Genomic DNA, 18,272 nt, shown 5'->3' with positions numbered 1-18,272 from the left:
AAGGAGAATATACAGTTCTCTAACCTGTCAAATTTTATCTGCCACATTTGTGCGTTCTCGGCATCGTTCCCAACAACTTCATGAAGCTATCATCCCCATTTGTGAGACAAGGCTTGGCCCTCAGAGGGATACCTGCTGCTAGGATGTCTGATGACCCTCTTCCATGCTCCTTTAGAGGCTCCTGGGCATGATCCAACAATTGAACCTATACTATCATTTATGTAACAGTACAGCAAAGAATCTGGAGGTGAAAGACCAAAGGAGGGGTTTATCCAAAGGAACATCAGGACCAGCAGCTCATGGAAGCTGCGGGGATGCAAGATGCCTGTTGTAGACTCTTCTACTGACTGAGGATAGTGCATCCCCCCCGCCAGGTGACTGACCTCCCAACACTCTGTGCTCCACTTGTTCTGATAGCTCAGCCATAAAGCTTCAGAGGAGGGAGGCTGGGAGATGGAATAGAGGAGAAGGGGTTGCAGAAAATCTCCAAGCTACTAGTAGGTTTCCTTAACCATACCCTGCCTTCTGCTGGCTCAGTAGACTGGCTGCATGGCACAGCTTTCCTCTAAAGCCCGTGGAGGCAATGACAGTGACCCACTGCTGCCGAGGGCAGAGTGTCAACTTGAGTCAAAAAAATACTGAGACACACCATAGTCATGACGATTCCCATCTCTTTAGGCAATCGGCTAACACCCAGCTCTCACCATGGAAGCCTGGGGAAAGAGCAGGGAATATTGACCTCTGGCAAATGGAGCATTTACTTATTAAATGGCCGTGGTCAGTATCCACCACCTCATCCCCAGAAGGAATCAGATAAACATGTGGTTTGGCTCAAGGCAGCCCCAGTGGTCACGTAGACATTTCAGCTCCAACCATTAAGTTCTGCCTGGTCGGAAGTGGACCTGAAGCTACAGACTACCAAAATATATTCCCAATGTCATGATATCCTTTATATATTTTAAGTAGATTTTTTTAAGTCACTTGTTTCCTATGTTAAAAAAGAATGTTTGAAGTCAGAGGCAAGGGAGAAAGGAAAGCAACTTGTATAGCTGGGATTAATGCGAGTTGGAGTAAAATGAAAGGAAGTCAGTCCTAGCAAAAAGGGGAACTTAAAAGGAAATCAGTAGTAGATCGTATAGTTTGTTTTGGCCTGGATTGCAGAATTACTGTGTTCTTGACCTCTACACAAAAGAAAGGAAGGAAAAAAACCTCCGCTATTATCTAGACTAGAACTCCCCCACCTTCAAATACAGTGGACTCGAGCACGTTTCCATCTGTAAGTGTGTTTACTATATTTGACAGAAGACGGATGAAAGGATCCTGTCAGAATCCTCTGACTGGTCTGTTTGAGATCACAGTTCTTCAACCACTGTGGCTGTGGCTGGGAAAAGAGAATCTCAGCACAGGTGAAGCTTCCCCATAGGATTAAGACAGACAATTGTTGAAAAGGATTTTACCACTGAAGTCAGTGGTAAGACTTTGAGATAAGGGCTTCTGCCATGATGGCCCAGCCCTGTACCAAAGGAGAAGTCTCTGTGGCCTTGCCTCTACCTCCTAAGCCAGGTACACACGGGGAGACTACATGCAGACTTCCACGGAGCCTTTTTTCCTGCGACCCTTCCTCCACTGTGGCGCCGTGGAGGCTGACTGCCCTGAACTTTCTGCCCAGCAGGCTACAGTGAATAATTATTTCATAGTCGCTCTCTTGGTATTGTATTTGCTCTCAAGCTCATCAGCTAACCAAAGGAAAACCCACTAGGGATTCAATTTCTAATAATAAACACTTGGTCAGCACACAAGTTACAGGAATATTTGGAACTAGATTTTTCCCCCTCCCTGGAGACGGGGTTCAATTCAAGCCTGTGGCTTTGATAACATGGCCCACCACGCTGGAAACCACTTCAGTCCTTCCATTTTAGCTTCTGTGGGAAACAAATATAAAAATATACTGTACGTTGTACATGGTTTCACAAGTGAAGACAGGCAAAATTAATGGTAATTTTATTTTGAGTACAGCTGTCGCCTGATTTATGACTTAATTGAGGCCAAGTCCACGTGGCAAGTCATGGATATCCCTTTGACCTACAGTTTCCAAAATTCCACAGAAACTCTATGGTTGCTAAGGTGGTTGATCGTCTGTGAAATTAACGGGTCTACTGACCACATCAGTATTCAGGAATCATCAATAGTCCATTAAAATATCTGAAGCATAAGTTTTTTAGAATTGGAGTAGTGCTATCTGCTAAAGAGCAAACAGAGAACCCAAGGAAATCTTCTCATTTAAGCCCACAGCACGGAGAAAGAAATCCAAGTAAAGCTATGGGCTGGAGAGATGGCTCAGCAGTTAAGAACACAGGCTGCTCTTCCAGAAGACCAGAGTTCAAGTCCCAGCACCCACATGGAGGCTCACAACCACCTATAATTCTAGTCCCAGGGATCAAACACTCTCCTTTGGTCACTGAATGTATATGGTACAGAGATATACAAGCGGACAAAACACCGTATACAGAAAACAAACACAATTTTAAAAAAGAGAGACGTATAAAGCTAATAGGAAAGCAAAAGGATGGGTTAAAAAAAACTAGACTATGAAACAAATCAGTACAAATAGGAATGTGTTCCGTACACAGTGCCCAGCACTGTTCACAGTAGCTGTGAGGCTCACCCCATGGACAGCAGGGAGCAGCAGCTCTGAGGCAGTCAGCCAGCAGAAGAGCCTAACAGCAAGGCTTGGAGACAGTGACCAGCTAGCTGCCTTGTCTGGCTAGAGACTGCAGTGGGGTCTACTGCATGAGGCTGGACTTGGTTACTCCTCACTCTGGGAGATCATGCAGTCCACTCTTCCCTGAGACCTTGCTTCTGGGCAAGCACACACCAGGAGGGCCCAGAAGCAAGCCTCCTAAAGCAGACAGGTGAAAAGAGAGGTTTATGCTCTAGAAGTCTTTAGGAGGCTTCTACTGTTCTGAGTTTCATCCTGGTGCAATATGCCCAACGGTAAGGATGAAGCTGAAGGAGTCTGGAGAATGCTGCTTTTGACAATACCCACCGGGGCAAACACTGCCCATAACACTTTCTATGGTGGCTATGAGTAAAATGGACTTCCACTACTGTGGGAGATAAAGTCCATCCTCCAGCAAGAATGATGACACATAACATCTTTAGAGAGTGTCACTTAGCCATGTGAGAGGGAGAGGAAGAAAAGATTGCATCCTTGTTGTCTGAATTCGAATCCAAATTATATTTCTTACTATGTCCCACTGGGGAAAAAAAATCACCTCCCAGGGTCTTAGTGTCTTCCTTTGTAAAACGGAGGTGATAACCTAGTGCCACCTCCCAAACCAGTGGTGTGGATTAAAGAAGTCAGCACCCATAAGGTGCTTTACAATGGCACCTGACACATAACAAGGTCTATGCAAGCAAGTATTTGTGCTTACTGTTTATCAATAAAAGATCCTGGCATAGAAAGGGGCATAATCCAAGCAAGTGGTCCAGAATCACTCACTTTCCAAGTATAAATAGGCTTTGGACTCTCACTTACTGTGTGATCTTCATCAAGATGTCTCAGGTCTCTCACCTCCTTATCAGTAAGGTGGAAATTATAGTGTCTCCTTCATAGGTAGTAAGATTAGTGGGTGGGCTGAGCATGCTACTGGAGAGAGGGAATGGTGTAGGGGACAAAAGAGCTGACGTTTTGAGATTTCCGCAAAACAGGCTCACAGTAGTCCTCGGCTTATTCAATGCCACAGGTGTGTACCATTTCCTGTATCCCAAACAACAGAAGGAAAGTGGATCCCAAGCCTGGGGAGACAACAGTTTATCTGGGGAGAGATGGGTGCGGTGTGGTGGGGAGGCAGAAGAAGAGGAGGCAGAGCGTCTGCCTCAGGGTACCAAAGGCAGCAAGGCAGACAAAGGACAAGCAAGCCTTTCTCTCCCAGTTGTTCCCAGCTTTAGAAGGAAAAGGGTACCAAGCCAAGGACCATAAGTAGCCAATCACTAGCCATCTAAAATTCAGAACTGACGCCATTTAGTCATTAAAGTTTGCTCCCATTTTCTGTGCATCTTAACTGTTACATTCACACAAGTGTTTGAACACCTCCAAATGATTTCAGAAACAGAAGAGAAGTTTGCAGCTTCAGTATATTTGCCTACTCATCCCTCCTGTGGCACAGTTACGTGATTTTGGAAAAGGGGTTCTCGACACTGCGAATTGAGGGTGAAAAGAGCACCAGAGGCCCACATGAATGCTTCAAGGGAGCAGGCTTTTTTCCTACAAGGGTCCAACTGTTTTTGCTATGTTTCTACTAAGGAAATTTCTGTAGTGGGAGAAAATGGTGTTTTTATGAGATCAGTGCAAAAAAAAAACAAGATCAAAAAATGTTGTAGAATGTCATAGAAAGAATAAAGGGAAAAACGAATATTTATGCAAGGTGAATCTGACAAAATTACTTTCAACAATGGCCAGTCAGAAGCTGGGCTAGAAAATATGTTTTATAATAAAATATGATCTTGGGGTAAGGTAATATAGTTCCATGGTAGAGCAGATGCTTGGCATGCAAGAGGTCCCAGCGACAAAACTGTAACCACCAGAATGACTTTCCCTTCCGATGGTAACCACAGATTCATCCCCAGGTCAGAATCCATCTCAGATCCTCCCCAAGTAAAAATCCGAAAGAAAAATCCAAACTCCATTTGGGAAAAATGACACTAAATTGTAGATTGTGATCACTTTCTGATGGACGCCCTTCCTAGAGTTCCTCAGCATGGGCCAGGCTTTGGCAGAAAAAGGAATGAAGGATGTGTCTGTAAGTAACACACACACACACACACTCACGAGCTACATCTTGCCAGCCCCTAGGCCCCAAGAAGGTACAAGCACCATCCCAACAACGTCCACTCCTACACCTACACCAAGCCCTTTTTCCTGACTGAGGGGACCAAGGTCTTCACACCGGGAACTGTTCCAGGGACCTCCCTTATAGCTACTAGAATAACAGCGATGACACTCTTAGCAGTAGACAGGAAGGATGTCTGTAGCTTGTTACCACCATCACCCCCTAAGGGAAGAGGCTTCCAGCAGGGAGTGCATGCAAATCTTGAGTACTTTCTAGCCAGGGGGGAGAAAAGGCTTGTGTCCCCTCTCCGCACCTTGGGCATATATATCTCTGCCTCCCATTTGAAGAAAAGCGATGCGGAATCCAAGATCTGGTTAGATGTGAAGGCTGTTTTTTGTTGTTGTTTGTTTGTTTGTTTCTTCACACCAAACAGAAACGTTTCCAAAGTCTGAGCCCTCCAGAGGGCAAAAAGAGAAGAGCCCAGGCATTGTGCCTCGATACCCGGATGGGACAGTCAGACCAGCCCCAGAGTCAATTTCGTAAATGCACCTGAGACCCTAGGATGCACCGCTGCACCGCAAGCTCTGGACTCCAGAGCAAGGACGTGCCCCTCCTCCCCCTGAGGGACTGGAGGTCCCCAGGCGCGGCCATTCCCCCACCCAATCTCCCAAGACAGAAGCTTTTCCTTCCTTCATTACCTCACTGCCTCCTTCCCTTGACGTCAGCCTCCCGGAGCCGAGGGGCGGGAGGATGGGGATGGGTTTGGGGCAGTCGGTGTCAGGATCCCCGCAGTACCCGGGGGGAGGAGGGAGCGGTGAGGTAATGCGCACCCAATCCTCTGCAGCCAAGACCGGCAGCGCGGCCACCTTCCAGCGGACCGGTGTGTGTGCATCGCAGTTACTAAGCAACCCTATCTGATACGCGGGATGCCGGCCAAGTTCACCCAAAGTTGAAGAATAAATTTGGGGGAGAAAGGGTGGAGAGTGGAACCAGAGACTAGAGAAGGGGGAGGGAGCAGAGCTTCGGTGAGGAAAAAAATCTGACCTTCCTTCTCCGGGAGCAAGAAGGGTGCGCGCTTGTGTGCAGATGTCTCCCTGATCAACCCTCTAGAGCAAAGGGTCTCGCCCCAGAGCGCGCACAAGGCTGCCACAAACCACGTCCACAGAACACTGCCACAGGTCAAAACGCTGGAGGGTAAGGGGCAGAGGAAGGATGTGGCCCACTCCAGACGCAATTTAAGTAGTTTGGCCCCTGTGGCCAGTTGGCGGAAGGCTTTAAACAAAAGGATGGAGTGGGAGTGGACTTGGTCCTTAGTTTTTGGGTCCTGGGGAAGTTGAACTTCCAGCAAAGACCATTAGGAAATAAATCGTGACCGGGCATGGTGGCACAACTCGTTTAATCTCAGCACTCGGGGGGGGGGGGGAGAGAAGAGAGAGAAAGAGAGGCGGACCCCTAAGTTCGAAGCCACCCTGGTCTACAGAGCAAGTATCAGGACAACCAGGTATACACAGAAAAACGCTTGTCTCGAAATATCAAATAAAAGAAATAACCCGTGAAGCCCGCAGCTTCTTTTTTTTTTTTAATCTCCAAACCTAACGGCCTCCATTTATATGCAAAGCAAATTGATATCCAAGGCAGGCACCTGCTTTAATTTGAGTGTCTGGGCCGGGTACAGACTTTCTTGGCCTCCAAGACCCTCCTGCTGGCGGCGATGGCCAGGGTCTGGCGTTCCCCGGCGGCCCGCTCCCCTGCACCTCCAGGGTCACCAGGACACAGGGGTGGTGCACCTTCTTACCTGCTGTAGGGCGTCCTCAGCAGCAGGGCCTGGCTGCCTGTGCAGCTGTCCGAAGGGGTGTGACAGCCGTACACCGGGGGCGGCACCGAATACTGCTGCTCGCCTGCCAGAGAGCCAAGGGCAGCAGTAAGTGGGACTGAAGAGTGTGAGGCACACGCCGGGGTTCTGGGGCGGGGGAGAGCGTGCTGAGCTTCGGCCGCGGGGCCTGGCGCCAGCCGCGTGACAGCGAGGCCGCTCTCAACTCGGGGACCGAAAACGTCTTCGCTTTGGGTTGCCTGGCAGGCACTCTAGCCTTGGTTGCCTGGTCTGAGTGGCACTTTTCCGTAACTTACTTGGAGCAGAAGGAGCTTCGATCTTTCAAATAGAGTAAAGCCAGCTATTCTTTCTAGGATCCCTTGAGATGGCCTCTGCTTCCTTCCCCAATTTGCTAAGGCTTGGAAATCCAGGTAGGAAACGGGGAAAGAGATGGAGGCAGCCGCGGGTAAAGACCCGCATCTTTCCCATCCACTTACCCAGAGAGCCCTGCTGGCTCATGGGGTCCTCGTGTTTGAAGGAGTGGTTGGGAAACTGCGTCGCATGGTGCGATGGCGTGTGACCGTAGCTGGGCGCCCCGTCGAAAGTGACCGTGCTGTACCCTGAGGAACCGCCAGAAAGAAGCACAGAGTCAGTTAGGCTCCTGAATAGGCGAGGGAGGGCGCGACATTGGACCTGATGCCGGAATTCGCATCAGCAGTAAGGGGTTCCCTGCCCCTCCGGCCTCTAGGACTTGAGGCTTGGAGCAGGGACTAAGCTCTGTGACGTGACCTCATCCCACCCCTTCTCCCAACTAAAATCCCAAGCTCCCTTCTGCTCCCCAGTTCTTCCATTGCTGAATAGCTCCAGCACGTTAGGTGTAAAAACCGTCGCCCGCCTGGCGGAGAAGGTGCCCTTCTTAAAAACAAACAACACCGTGGCTCTCTCTCGCGCAAGGGCGGCTCGGCCCAGGGGACTGAGTTTCCTCCGCTGACCCCGCTTTGACTCGGGGCTGTAAATCAGGGGCCCGTGCACCAACTTCCATTAATTACTCGGAGCCAGTTCAACGGTCTGCGCTGTCAATGCGGAGAGTAATTAACCAGGGCACAGTTATGTCCCTGGGCTGCACAGCCTGACACCAAGACACTCAAAGCCTTTAGGAAAGCTTGTAGGGGTGGAAAGAAAGGACCCTTCCAGTTGGGTCGAGTCCTTCCCCCCCCCACGCCCACCTGGGGCCTGGAGGGCCCAACTCCTGGGACCACTGCTGTAGTGACTAGCCTTCTTGCCCTACAGGCCGGAAAACCGACTTCTTTTAAAGTGTGCAGGACACTGGCCTTACATGTCCCTGGGTAGCAGTGTCTCAAATTCTTGCCTCAGTTTCCCTGCTGAGAAACAGAGGCCGGTGCTCTTTCCTATCTCTCGAATGGATGAAATGTGGAGTCTCCGAAATCTTACTCTTGTACGATATTGTTTCTAAATTTCTATAAACACACAACCCACCTGCTTTGCCAAAGCTCAAGTTGGTGTAAGAGGGAGCATCCTAAGAATCCTCCCGGGGACTTTATGGGGGTGGGGCCTCCGCCTCCTGTGGTGAAGCTTGGTAGAAGAAGCCTGGACTCCCAGGTTAGAGTGCGAATGAGAGCCCTTCTAGACCCTGAGAGTGGCTACTCTCCTCCCCTCCCGACCCTCGCAGCAGCCCGGTGGCTTCCTACTACGGCCCAGTCTCTACAACCCCAAAAGCTCTAGGGATCAAGGTTCTTCAATAAGGGGGTCGCTGAGACCATTCATTCAGTACAGAGACAGGAAGCCGGTTAGCGCCAACTTCAAAATATAAAGGGGACACCCACTGCCCCAACAAAATCCCGAGCTTCTATCGGGGTCACTCCGGAGCAGTAAACGCACACCGTCCCGTCCAGATTGAGGTGTTTCACAGAGAAGGAATGGAATGAGACACCGTGTGAATTACCGAGTCATGCCCTGGGAAGGCCTGAGTGCCCCGGGAGCTCCGGTTAGTGACTGAGGAATCAACAAGCTTCTCAACCTGGGAGAGCCCAGAGAGCCTCATTTTTCTTCCTGTGAAGTGGAGAAAGATAATCCCCAACCCTAACAGCTCTTGGGCGTGGATCAATAAGTAAGTACGTTTGGCTTTCTCCGAGACTTCCTTTTGAGAGAAAAGGCCTCGCCCTACTTGAGGCCTACAGCTTACAAACGAAATATGGGTCTAGGCACCCACCCGAATTTTCCCAGCAGAATTTAGTAGTTTGTGAAAGAACATTTAAACAAAACAAAACAACAACAAAAAAAAAAAAAAACCGGGGGGAGGGCAGGGCGGTAGAAGCAATAAAGTTTCTCCAAACGAACCCTTCTCCATTTCTGAGCCGAGCTGCCAATGACCTAAGGCACGCACAGTCTGAGACCCGCTGCTCAACCGCTGGTAGCGAGAGCTGCTGGTGCCAGGCTGCTGCTCCCACGCTGGGCACGTCCGCTCCGCGCTCCGGCACTCCGACGGCAAAGCTCCCTACCCGCCTAGTTGTAGATGAGCCCCGCAGACCACGGCGGCGGCGGCGGGCAGCAGCAACCTTGAGCCCCTCCCTCGGGGCTCCTGGGAGGGGCAACGGTGAAAGGGATCGGAGGGCGAGCTCTTTTAATTAGAAGCTTATCGGAACCGGGGCTGATTAGGAACCCGCTGTACCCGCGCTGAGCTGAGCCCAGTTCGCAGAGGGCGGGAGTGGGGGCCGGGGGAGAGGCTGCTGACTCTGCGAAGTATCGGGGCGTATTCAAAGGCTTCTTGTCCAGGCCGCGAAGGGAGAGGCCCTCGAAGCCAAGGTAGCCACTTTCCCACGGTTGGTCTGGACCAGGGAAGGGAGAGCAACCTTGACACGGCGGGAAGGAGAGTATCGCTTGAGCTCTCCTCCCCTGCCTCCACTGCGGAGGAGCCCGGAACAGACTGCCCCGGCTTGGCCCTGAGGAGCTGAGGGGGAGATCCCACAGCGGGCTAAGCCTGGAAGGTGTTGCAGACAACCCAGCCGCCCTCACTCCTACCCAACAACCGTCTTTGATGTGACCGGAGGGGGGCGCCTTAGGCCCCATCACAGCTGGTCTCCCCGCGTGACCAGCTTCGGAAGGGCAGTGATCTCCAGGGCCTAGGCTCACGCTGGTGTGAGCACTAGCAAGGCTGGGGGGGGTGGTGGTGTGTGTGTGTGTGTGTGTGTGTGTGTGTGTGTGTGTGTCAGAAGCTGACCGCAAGCCCACATTGGGTCCAGACTAGGAAAACCCTCACCCTCACTTCTGGGTCTTGGCCGACTTTCCAACCATCTCACACTCGTAAGTTGTCAGGGCTATTCAACAGGACAGAGAACATCCATTTCAACCACGGAGAAAACTGTGGGTTCAAATCCTAGCTCTGCCAAGACCTAAGAGGTCTCTGGAAGTCTAACTTCCTAGTGCCTGGAGTTCAGCGTCCACTATTAAGAGGCTATGTGCTTCTTGTAAAGGTTCCCATAGCCATTAGCTGTCCATAGTCCATCTACACCCTCACCCGAGCCGGTAAGGTTTCAGTGTTTGCTAAATTAATGTTTAGAGGATTGGGGGCGACAGTTATATAAGAAATGGGGGGGTGTCGTTAAGAAACAGAAGAAGAGATGAATGAACGCCATAGTTAGGCTCCATGATTTGCATACAGGTAACTCTGGACTCGTCTCTGCAGTGGAATCTGAGCAAAGCACGGCGATGGCCATTCTCACATTTTCCCGCGACAGCTGGCACCTTCTCATCAAAAACCCAAACTAAACCCTACATTATGGAAACGATCCGTAGGAACTCCCATAGTAAGAAGAATGACTACTCAGAGAATCTCAGATCTCCAGGGTCTGCCCTAGTTGTCACCTGGAGTTGGGGCCGGAGGGGAGGGAGGAATAGCAGCCCCATAATGCCTCACTTCAGCTCCCAGCGGCCAAGGGAGCCCACAGACTGCACCTGTACAACCACTTGTTTTAACTAGGAGAGAGAAAGGTAAGTTCCCTGACAGGAACCTGCTTCCAGGGTATGACTCTGTCCTGAAGACATCTCCCCACCAGCCTTTTCCTGTGGGGTGTGAGAAGAGCAGAGAGGGTGGTGCGGAGGCTTCACCTGCTGGTCCTGGTCCTCAGCTCCCAAGCTCTTTCTCCAGTAGCAACCCGGCCTGTCTACTCCAGAAGAATCTGGACCACCACCACCCACGTAATGGCAATGCCCACGGGCTTTAAATTCTCAGTCCCACCCACCTTCTCCTATGGGCTTCTACTAGACTTGCAGTGCAGAATGCTACACATCACACACACACACACACACACACACACACACACACACACACACACACACACAGCCCCCATGAGCCTAGAAGGACTCAAAAAGATGGTGGCATGTTAGTATTTGCTCCCCCGGAGGGTTATAGGTCAGCGAGTCTCTCCAAATAAGAGGCATGCTCACCCAAGTCACACACATGCCTGCCAGTGGCAGGGTTTCTGACCCAGGGAGGTTTAGGTGGGCTGTGTGTTCTGCGTTTAGAGCCTGGTGGGGCTTCCTCGCGTTTGACCTGTAACTTTTCAGCCTTAAGCCATCTCAGCTCTTCTCTTAGGGTATCAGCGAACTGACCTGGAGGTTTGCCAACGGCAACACCTGCCTACTAGAAAGGGATGCAAAGGCACCGATTGCTTCCAACATCTCTTGATCAAAACGCTAGTTTCATTTAAGGAAGACCCGAAACGGAGGGGCCCCCTGAGTCCGCTCCAGGTTGCTCCTTGAGACCAGGAGCGTCCATTCTTCAGCGGTTTCGGTTTCGCTAGAGCTTCGGGTGGTCGCGGTGCTGCAGGGTGGGTTCAGAAGGCCCCGGAGAACGCTTCCACACCTCCCGCAAACAGTACCCGCCCTTCCCACATATTTCAGAAACACCCAGACCAAGGACAGCAGAATTTTTTGGTTCAAGAAAAGCATCCGCCGCTGTGTTAGTAAATATTTCCCCCAAACATCGAATGAAACCAAATTAGATTCTCAACAGCAAAGGAATCAAATGAGAACAAACGAAGATAACCACAGTGGTGTAGCAACCATGATCCCGCCAGGGCGCTAACGAAGGAGAGGTGTGGGGGAGCCTGCCAGAGTTAGAACACATACTTATGGCATACAAGGTCCCTTGTACGTTGACGGAAGATCGCCAATACACTTGTTCTTGTGGCAATGTCCCACGCCTGAGGAACATTTCCCCAACCTAACCTCCGTGTGTGTGACTGGGAAGCATCCGAGGAGCGCTAAAAGCAAGAAAACCACCTCCCCCCAGACTCCCTCCACGGATTTGGTTAACGTTTGGAGTTGGCCCAGTCGGGCTGTCTTCCATTCCCGCTGTCTGCATGGCCCGAGACTTTGCGTGGCCCGGAGAGATCCCTACAGTACTACCTTTCCCACAAGCTGTGTGCAAACCCGACACGGTCCCCAAAGTGTTAATCCCCTCCCCCCATTCCAAAGCTCCCTTCTTGCTTCTGGTGGGCCTGAAGTGAGCCGGCGCCTGTGGAGAGCTAGGGATTCTTCAGGTTTGAACCTTGTCAGAGGCGCATCACGGGGGTCCTAAACGCTGATCCGACTCCTGAGTCCTCTAAGTCCGTCTATCCTAGACGTCTGAAAGGGTCGGTGCCTGGTGGTAATCTGGTGAGGCATCAGACCTTTCCCCAGTGCAGAGCCACATGCTACAACCAACCCTACAACCAATCCCCTCTTTCTCTTCCCGTGGAGTCCCGGAATCTCTCAGGCACCCTAGGACCCGAGATGTCCTCCCGGGTCCTGCGAACTATCGGACTCTGGTGTGTGTGTGTGTGGTGTGTGTGTGTGTGTGTGTGTGTGTGTGTGTGTTAGCACTCACAGAGTCCACTCTTCCCTACTTTCAGAATCCTTGGAAGGCAGCGAGGTAAGAGCTAGGATCAGGAAGAAACAGGGGAGGGGAGAGGCCGCGTGGGGCGAGGACGCCCGGCCACTGTCGCGCGTGGAGGGCGGGCTGTCCGGACTCCGTACCTTGGTTGCGGATGGTGGGCTGGCTCTCCAGGCAGCTGGGCAGGTAGGGCGCATTGGGGAACATCCTGGCCTGGCCGGAGGACGCCTGGCTGGGCGGGGGAGGACCGAAGGGTCCGTAGCGACAGGCCCCGGCGGTCCCGGTGAACTGGCCGGAGAAGTGCAAGGTGAAGGCGCTCAGACATTGCTCCTCGTGCGGCTCGGCGCCGCCCCAGCTGGGCTCCTGTTTGATGAAGGAGTGGGGCGGCGGCGGCGGCGGCGGCGGCGGCGGAGCGGGCGGAGGCGCGGGACCGCCCAGCGACCCGTAAGCCGAGGCGCCGGGAGGCGCGAAGTCCAGCACCGGCGCCCACTGCGCCGCGCCGCTCACGGGGAGCCCGCAGCCGCCGCCGCTGCCCAGCGAGGACACGGCGGGCAGGAGCGCGTTCAGGTCCCGCACGTCGGAACCCATCAGCGGCGGCTCGGACCCGGACGGCCCTCCGCTCCTGCGATCCTGCGGACTGTCGCCTCTGGGCTTGGCCCAGGTGCCGCGGGGACCTCGATCCCCCGGCTGCTCCTGCTGCTGCTGCTGAAGACGCCCGGGCTCACGGCGGAGCGTGTGCTGAGACGCCGGCTCCGGGACACACGTGGAAGCCGGCTCCTGCGACAGGAGGAAGTCCAGGATCGCGGGCGGGCGAGGAGGCGGCCGGCCCGGGGTTCCTGGGCTGCCGTCCTCGCTCTGGGTGGGTGGGTGAGTGAGTGAGTGAGTGGGTGGGTGGGGAGGGAGGGCGGGAAAGGGAAAGGGGGAGCAGGCTGGCTATCCGGTGGCGGCGGAGAGCCCCCGGGTGTGGGCGCTGCCTTGAACTCCTTACCCCAGCTGCCTGGCTGCCCCCGGCTTCCCAAAGCTCAAATAAGAGGGGCCGGCTGCGGGGGAAGGAGGAGGAGCCAGGACGCTCGGCCGCTCCATTCACACTCCAGCCCCTGCCTGCCTGCCCCGGCGGCAGCGCGCGCCGCCCGTCCCGGGGGCTCGTCGCGGGGGTGTGGGGCGGGCCCGAGGGAGCGTCCCTCTCAGAGACAACCCCCTCTCTGGCCCACCACGTGCTCTCCGCTGGCCTGTGGAGCAAACCTCCCCTTGCCTCCCCAGCCGGCCTTCCCGAGTGCGAGCGCTTTAAGGCAAGGCCCTCTAGGTAAGTCGTGTGTCCCCCTTCCTCCCGCCCCCCCCCCAAAACACACACACCCTCGGCGCGTCGGATCGAGGTGGGAGTAGAGTCGGGGTTGTTAATCAGAGAGGGTGGGGTGGAGGGAGGGGCGGGTGGGCTCCAAGAGGGCGGGAACCAGAGAGAACTCTCCTGGGTTCTGAGGAGGCTAGCCTAACTTTCACGTCCAGAACCCTAGAGCCTAACCTCGGGGTCCCTTTAGGAGGTCGGTTCCTACGGGTTCAAAGGTTGAGATCCAAGGTGAAACTGTTCGGGATGGTAACTCTGAAGTGTGACATCAGTTGTGACAAGCGCCGGGGCGGGGGGGGGGCGATTCAGTTGTCTGGTAGCGGGTTCTGTGGTGAGGTTGGAACCCAGAAGGTGGTTGCTGCCTACCTAAAAATCAGTGAAAACAACACTTACTGGCCCAGCAAGGAGTATCTACTAGACCTTATATTAACTGGGGGAAATTGCAGCTGGTTTTTGTTCATGTTGTTTGTTTTTTGTTTTGTTTTTCTGTGGGGGTGCTCTTAGCAGAAATGCCCAGAAACCTGCTTTGATTCTTGTGGGAACGCTCTGACGCCATGTTGAGAAAGAATGGGAATGGAGAAGCTGTGGCCACGAAACCAGCAGGAAGAGTGTGGCCTAGAAAGCTGCTTTGCCAAGCAAGGCTTCCTCTAGTGATGAGGGACCCGTTATGGACCTGCGGTGATGGATGAGGGGGATGCAAACCAGTAGGACTCGCCGAGAAATGGGTCGGGGAGCGGCGTCATTGGCCGGTGGCGAGAGGTGTGTTCGCACCGCCCGGAGAGTTCCCAGAGAATGGCTTCCCCAAAAACAACTCCTCCCTCCGCCCGGAGCTGTTTGGGACTCCCTTGCCTTAGAACCGGTGTTTGGGGTGGTGTGGATGGGTTTAGGTCTTCTAAAGTAGTGGGATATGGGGTGGGGGACAATCTGTGAGCAAGAAGAAGCCTGCGGGTAGCGGAGTGAAGTGGGTTTCTGGGCACCAGGCAGACCCCCGGGAGTCCTGGAGGCCGCGCCGTCGAAGGGACTGCCCGGCGCGGGGCGGGAAGCGCCGTAGTAGTTGGGCTTTCAGAACCGGGATGAGGCTCGAAGCTTTCCCACTAAACCTGCTAAAGCAACACTCAAGGATGCTGACCATGAATACGAAGAAACCTAACGTTTCAGTGGTCTTCGCGTCTTCATTCTCCAGTTGCTACACGTTGGTTTTAACTCACATAGACTCATGAATCCAGCCTCGCCGTGAATTCTGTGGGCTCAGAAAGTACTGGCATAAGCAATCACCCGCTCTCGGGGTTGCACAATCTATCTAGGTAAAGAAGATCCTAAGGAAGGTTAAAAGACTGCCCCTTCACTTTCACCGTGGTGGACCCCGCGCGCGCTGCTTTGGAATTTTGACTGATTTGTAGTGAACCAGACGCTTTCTTTTTTTCCCCCTTCTTCTTTTCCTTCCTCCCCCTTTTTTTTTGTTTTGTTTTATTTTAAAGAAATGCAGGGTCCTCAAGACAAGCTTCTGCCTACACCCTGCCCTCTCCTTTTCCATTCTCTATTCCTAAACGCGTAATAGGGCGCAGAGCTATCGGTCTTTTTGGCGGAAACAGACCCTTTGGGCCAAGACTCCCCCACCCCCGCCAGGCCGACCCCGAAAGCCCCATGCCCCTGTCCCCTTCCCCTCCTCCTGGTTCTCATTTCTACTGCGAAGTCGTTTTCTTTAACTTGAACTCCGCCACGGAGGGTAGAGGAGCCCTTTGGGAAGAGCCGGGGTTTCATCACCAAAGGAAAGTGGAGCTCATTTCTTTTTTAGTCCCCTGCAGATTTGGGGGGAGGGGTATGAATGGAAACGGTGTGTAGAGAGGCTGCTGTGATGTGAGCGCTTGTGAGTTTTGTATCTCGGGAATGAGAAAGGACACACCTCTGCCTCCCTGTCTAAAGTTTTCGTTTGTGTCGGGGGGGGGCTGCGGTGAGAAGAGGGGGGCTTATAAACATGGGTGAGAGGAAAGCGACGCTCCAAATTTTTTCGAACTTCTCTGTCATTTTTTTTCCCAGAATTTTTGAGGGGGAACCTAGGAAACATACGGTTAATTCTTCATTTCCACCCCGGGGTGCCCTCTCGACCCGACTTCTCCCAGCATAAAAGTGGTAGGAAGTTCCCAGCAGAGCGAGAATGGGAAGCCGCAGCCCAGATGGAGGGCCTCCAGTAAGAGTGGCCGCTCCTGAGATACCCTCGCCCACCCTGGTCTAGAAGCCCAAGCACCGGTAAGCCAGTGCTCTAGGACCCGCACACCTTTGGGGTCACAGGATAACCCATTCCTCCCGCGTCCTACCTTTCTCCTCTCGAGAACCTTCTTTACTCGAGTCCTGAGGTTCTCCCAGCAGATGCGCTGCTACTCAGGCTGCGAGAACCACAGCCTGGCCAGGGGGTGTCGCACCTGCTGCCCACCCTGAACCTCCTTCATCTGAGGCCCTCCGGGGTTCCAGAAAAATGAAGGTCACGGAGAAATAAGAGCTTCCTACCCTCTTTCTTTTTCCCACCACGGTGGCGCAAAGACTCAGGCCTCGGAAGGATCGCACTTTGAACCATCTGTCCGCGTAAGCAAAGCCAGCGATTAAACTCAAGCCCGCCGAGGAAACTGATGCGCAACCGAGGTAGGAAAAGCAAGCCTTAGTCCAGCACTGGGGTTCAAGGCAAGGCCTGGCAGCTTGAGAATGAGATCTCACTTTCACCTGGTAACCAACAGCTGTATGACCCCAGATGAGTGCTGTAGTATTTTTGAGCCTCAGTTTCCTTATTGGTGATCAACAGAGAAAATATTGACACTAGCTAGCGTTCCACCTTTCAGGGTTGGAGACGAATCAGGTGAAAGGTAGTGTTCTGTTTGCTCTAAAACCACAGGGCTTTGATAGTGATACTGTTCAAAGACGTATAGAAAGATTTTTGGTCAAGCTCAACCGAAAACCAGAACTTTCAATGTCCAGTTCATTCAGGGGTGGTTTAAACCACCGTCTCTGCTTCCTTAGTACTGATGGCATACGGAAGAAAAGAGAGACCCTGGCAGTCTATGTGGCTTCAGTGCGAGGACAAAGTGTACCCGTCTCGTCTTAGAAGGCGCATAATTATTACAAGATTAAGACATTGCATCCTGGTGGAAGGGGGGGCAAAGATCTTTCATATCAGAGCCGTCAACTGCTTCTAGCTGAGCCCAGAGCCCGGCCTCTGCCGTGGCCCCAGGGACCAGCACGCGCACGCCAGGGCCGCGATCCCGCTGGTCACCCCGGGGCTGTTGACAATTGAATAAACACGCCAAAGCCCTGGGATCTGTCAATGGCTGAGGCCGCCAGCCCCCGCCCGGGGCAAGGGAATGGCGTGAAGAGTGGCCCGACCTCCAAGCCACTAATCATCGGGTTAGCCGCTGCCCTTGGGCCGAGCGAACGTCCTGAGCCCCAAGAGCAGGGCAAACCAGCCAGCTCTGTTTCTCTCTCCCAGCGTTTCTAAGTCAGCAATCTGCCTAAGGCTGCCTGTGGGGAAGGCGCAGAGGGCGCAGTTTCCAGACTGACAGAGTTGGCAAAAACCAAAGCTTCATTTTGCAAAATAAAAGAAAAAATGTAAACATCGGAGGGCCTTTTGTGACACAGCCCACCCTTAGGCTTCTTTCATTTGAAAATTGTCTCAATCCTCCCCCCCCCCTTTAAACTGATCTCACATCTGGGCTTTAAATTCTCCTCCTTGGACTGGTTAAGGGGCTAGAACCACCTAGCGCTGCCTGGTGCGAGAGGCAAAATTTGCCCTTTCTCCGGTTCATAGTGCCTGGAGCCGCAGTGTTTTGACGCCGTACCACCGGTTCCCCAGCTCTCAAAGAGCCCCAGTGAAAGGATTCAGCAGGGCTGCCTCTATTATTATCCCGTAAATCTTTTTAAATTCTGGAACTAATTATATAGAGGATATGTCTCAATTTGTTCTGCATTAATGCCACAGTGGGGATGGAGACCAGGCCGTGGCCAGCGCAGGTCTGGAAGCCCATGAAATTGATGAACTGAGAGGAGCTTCCAGTCCAGAGCGCACCATCTGGAATTCCAGTCTGAGGTTACAATTAGAACTCCTGACCCCAGATTCAACTTTGCAAGCAAGGGGAAGAAATGGAAAGAAGAAGAAAAAAGAAAGGAAAAGAAGAGGAAGAGGAAGGAGAAGAAGAAGAAGAAGAAGAAGAAGAAGAAGAAGAAGAAGAAGAAGAAAAGGAAAAGAAGTCGACTTATTCCACACCTGTTTTTTAAAAAAGACTTAAAATCTCCTCATCTTAGAAAATGTTTTCAAAGTATTTGTTTCTGTGTTTTTAACCTATGAAAGATAGTATCTTTTATCGGCAGGGTTTCATCTCATCCCCTTCACTCCTGGCCACACTCAGTCTG

General features: G+C 52.7%; 1 protein-coding gene across 5 annotated transcripts in view; it reads right to left on the bottom strand.

The window, feature by feature from the left end:
- Positions 1-13,624, bottom strand: part of Wt1 (WT1 transcription factor) — a 48,794-nt gene extending 35,170 nt beyond the window's left edge. For 3 of the 5 annotated variants that reach the window (XM_028877882.2, XM_028877883.2, XM_028877885.2), the window contains exons 1-3: positions 9,001-9,098; positions 7,140-7,262; positions 6,628-6,730 (exon numbers count right to left, since the gene is read on the bottom strand). In XM_028877882.2, the coding sequence (XP_028733715.1) occupies positions 6,628-6,730; positions 7,140-7,262; positions 9,001-9,010 (236 nt within the window). In that variant the 5' untranslated portion in view covers positions 9,011-9,098. Of the gene's footprint in view, positions 1-6,627; positions 6,731-7,139; positions 7,263-9,000; positions 9,099-12,678 lie in introns of those variants that run through there. The other 2 variants (XM_028877880.2, XM_028877881.2) reach the window with 2 other exon arrangements.
- Positions 13,625-18,272: the final 4,648 nt, after the last annotated feature.

Source organism: Peromyscus leucopus, chromosome 4 (genome assembly GCF_004664715.2).
Source record: "Peromyscus leucopus breed LL Stock chromosome 4, UCI_PerLeu_2.1, whole genome shotgun sequence".
NCBI classification, from domain to species: Eukaryota; Metazoa; Chordata; class Mammalia; order Rodentia; family Cricetidae; genus Peromyscus; species Peromyscus leucopus.
The sequence above is the reverse complement of the archived record's forward strand: the minus strand, read 5'-3'. Positions and strand labels throughout refer to the sequence as shown.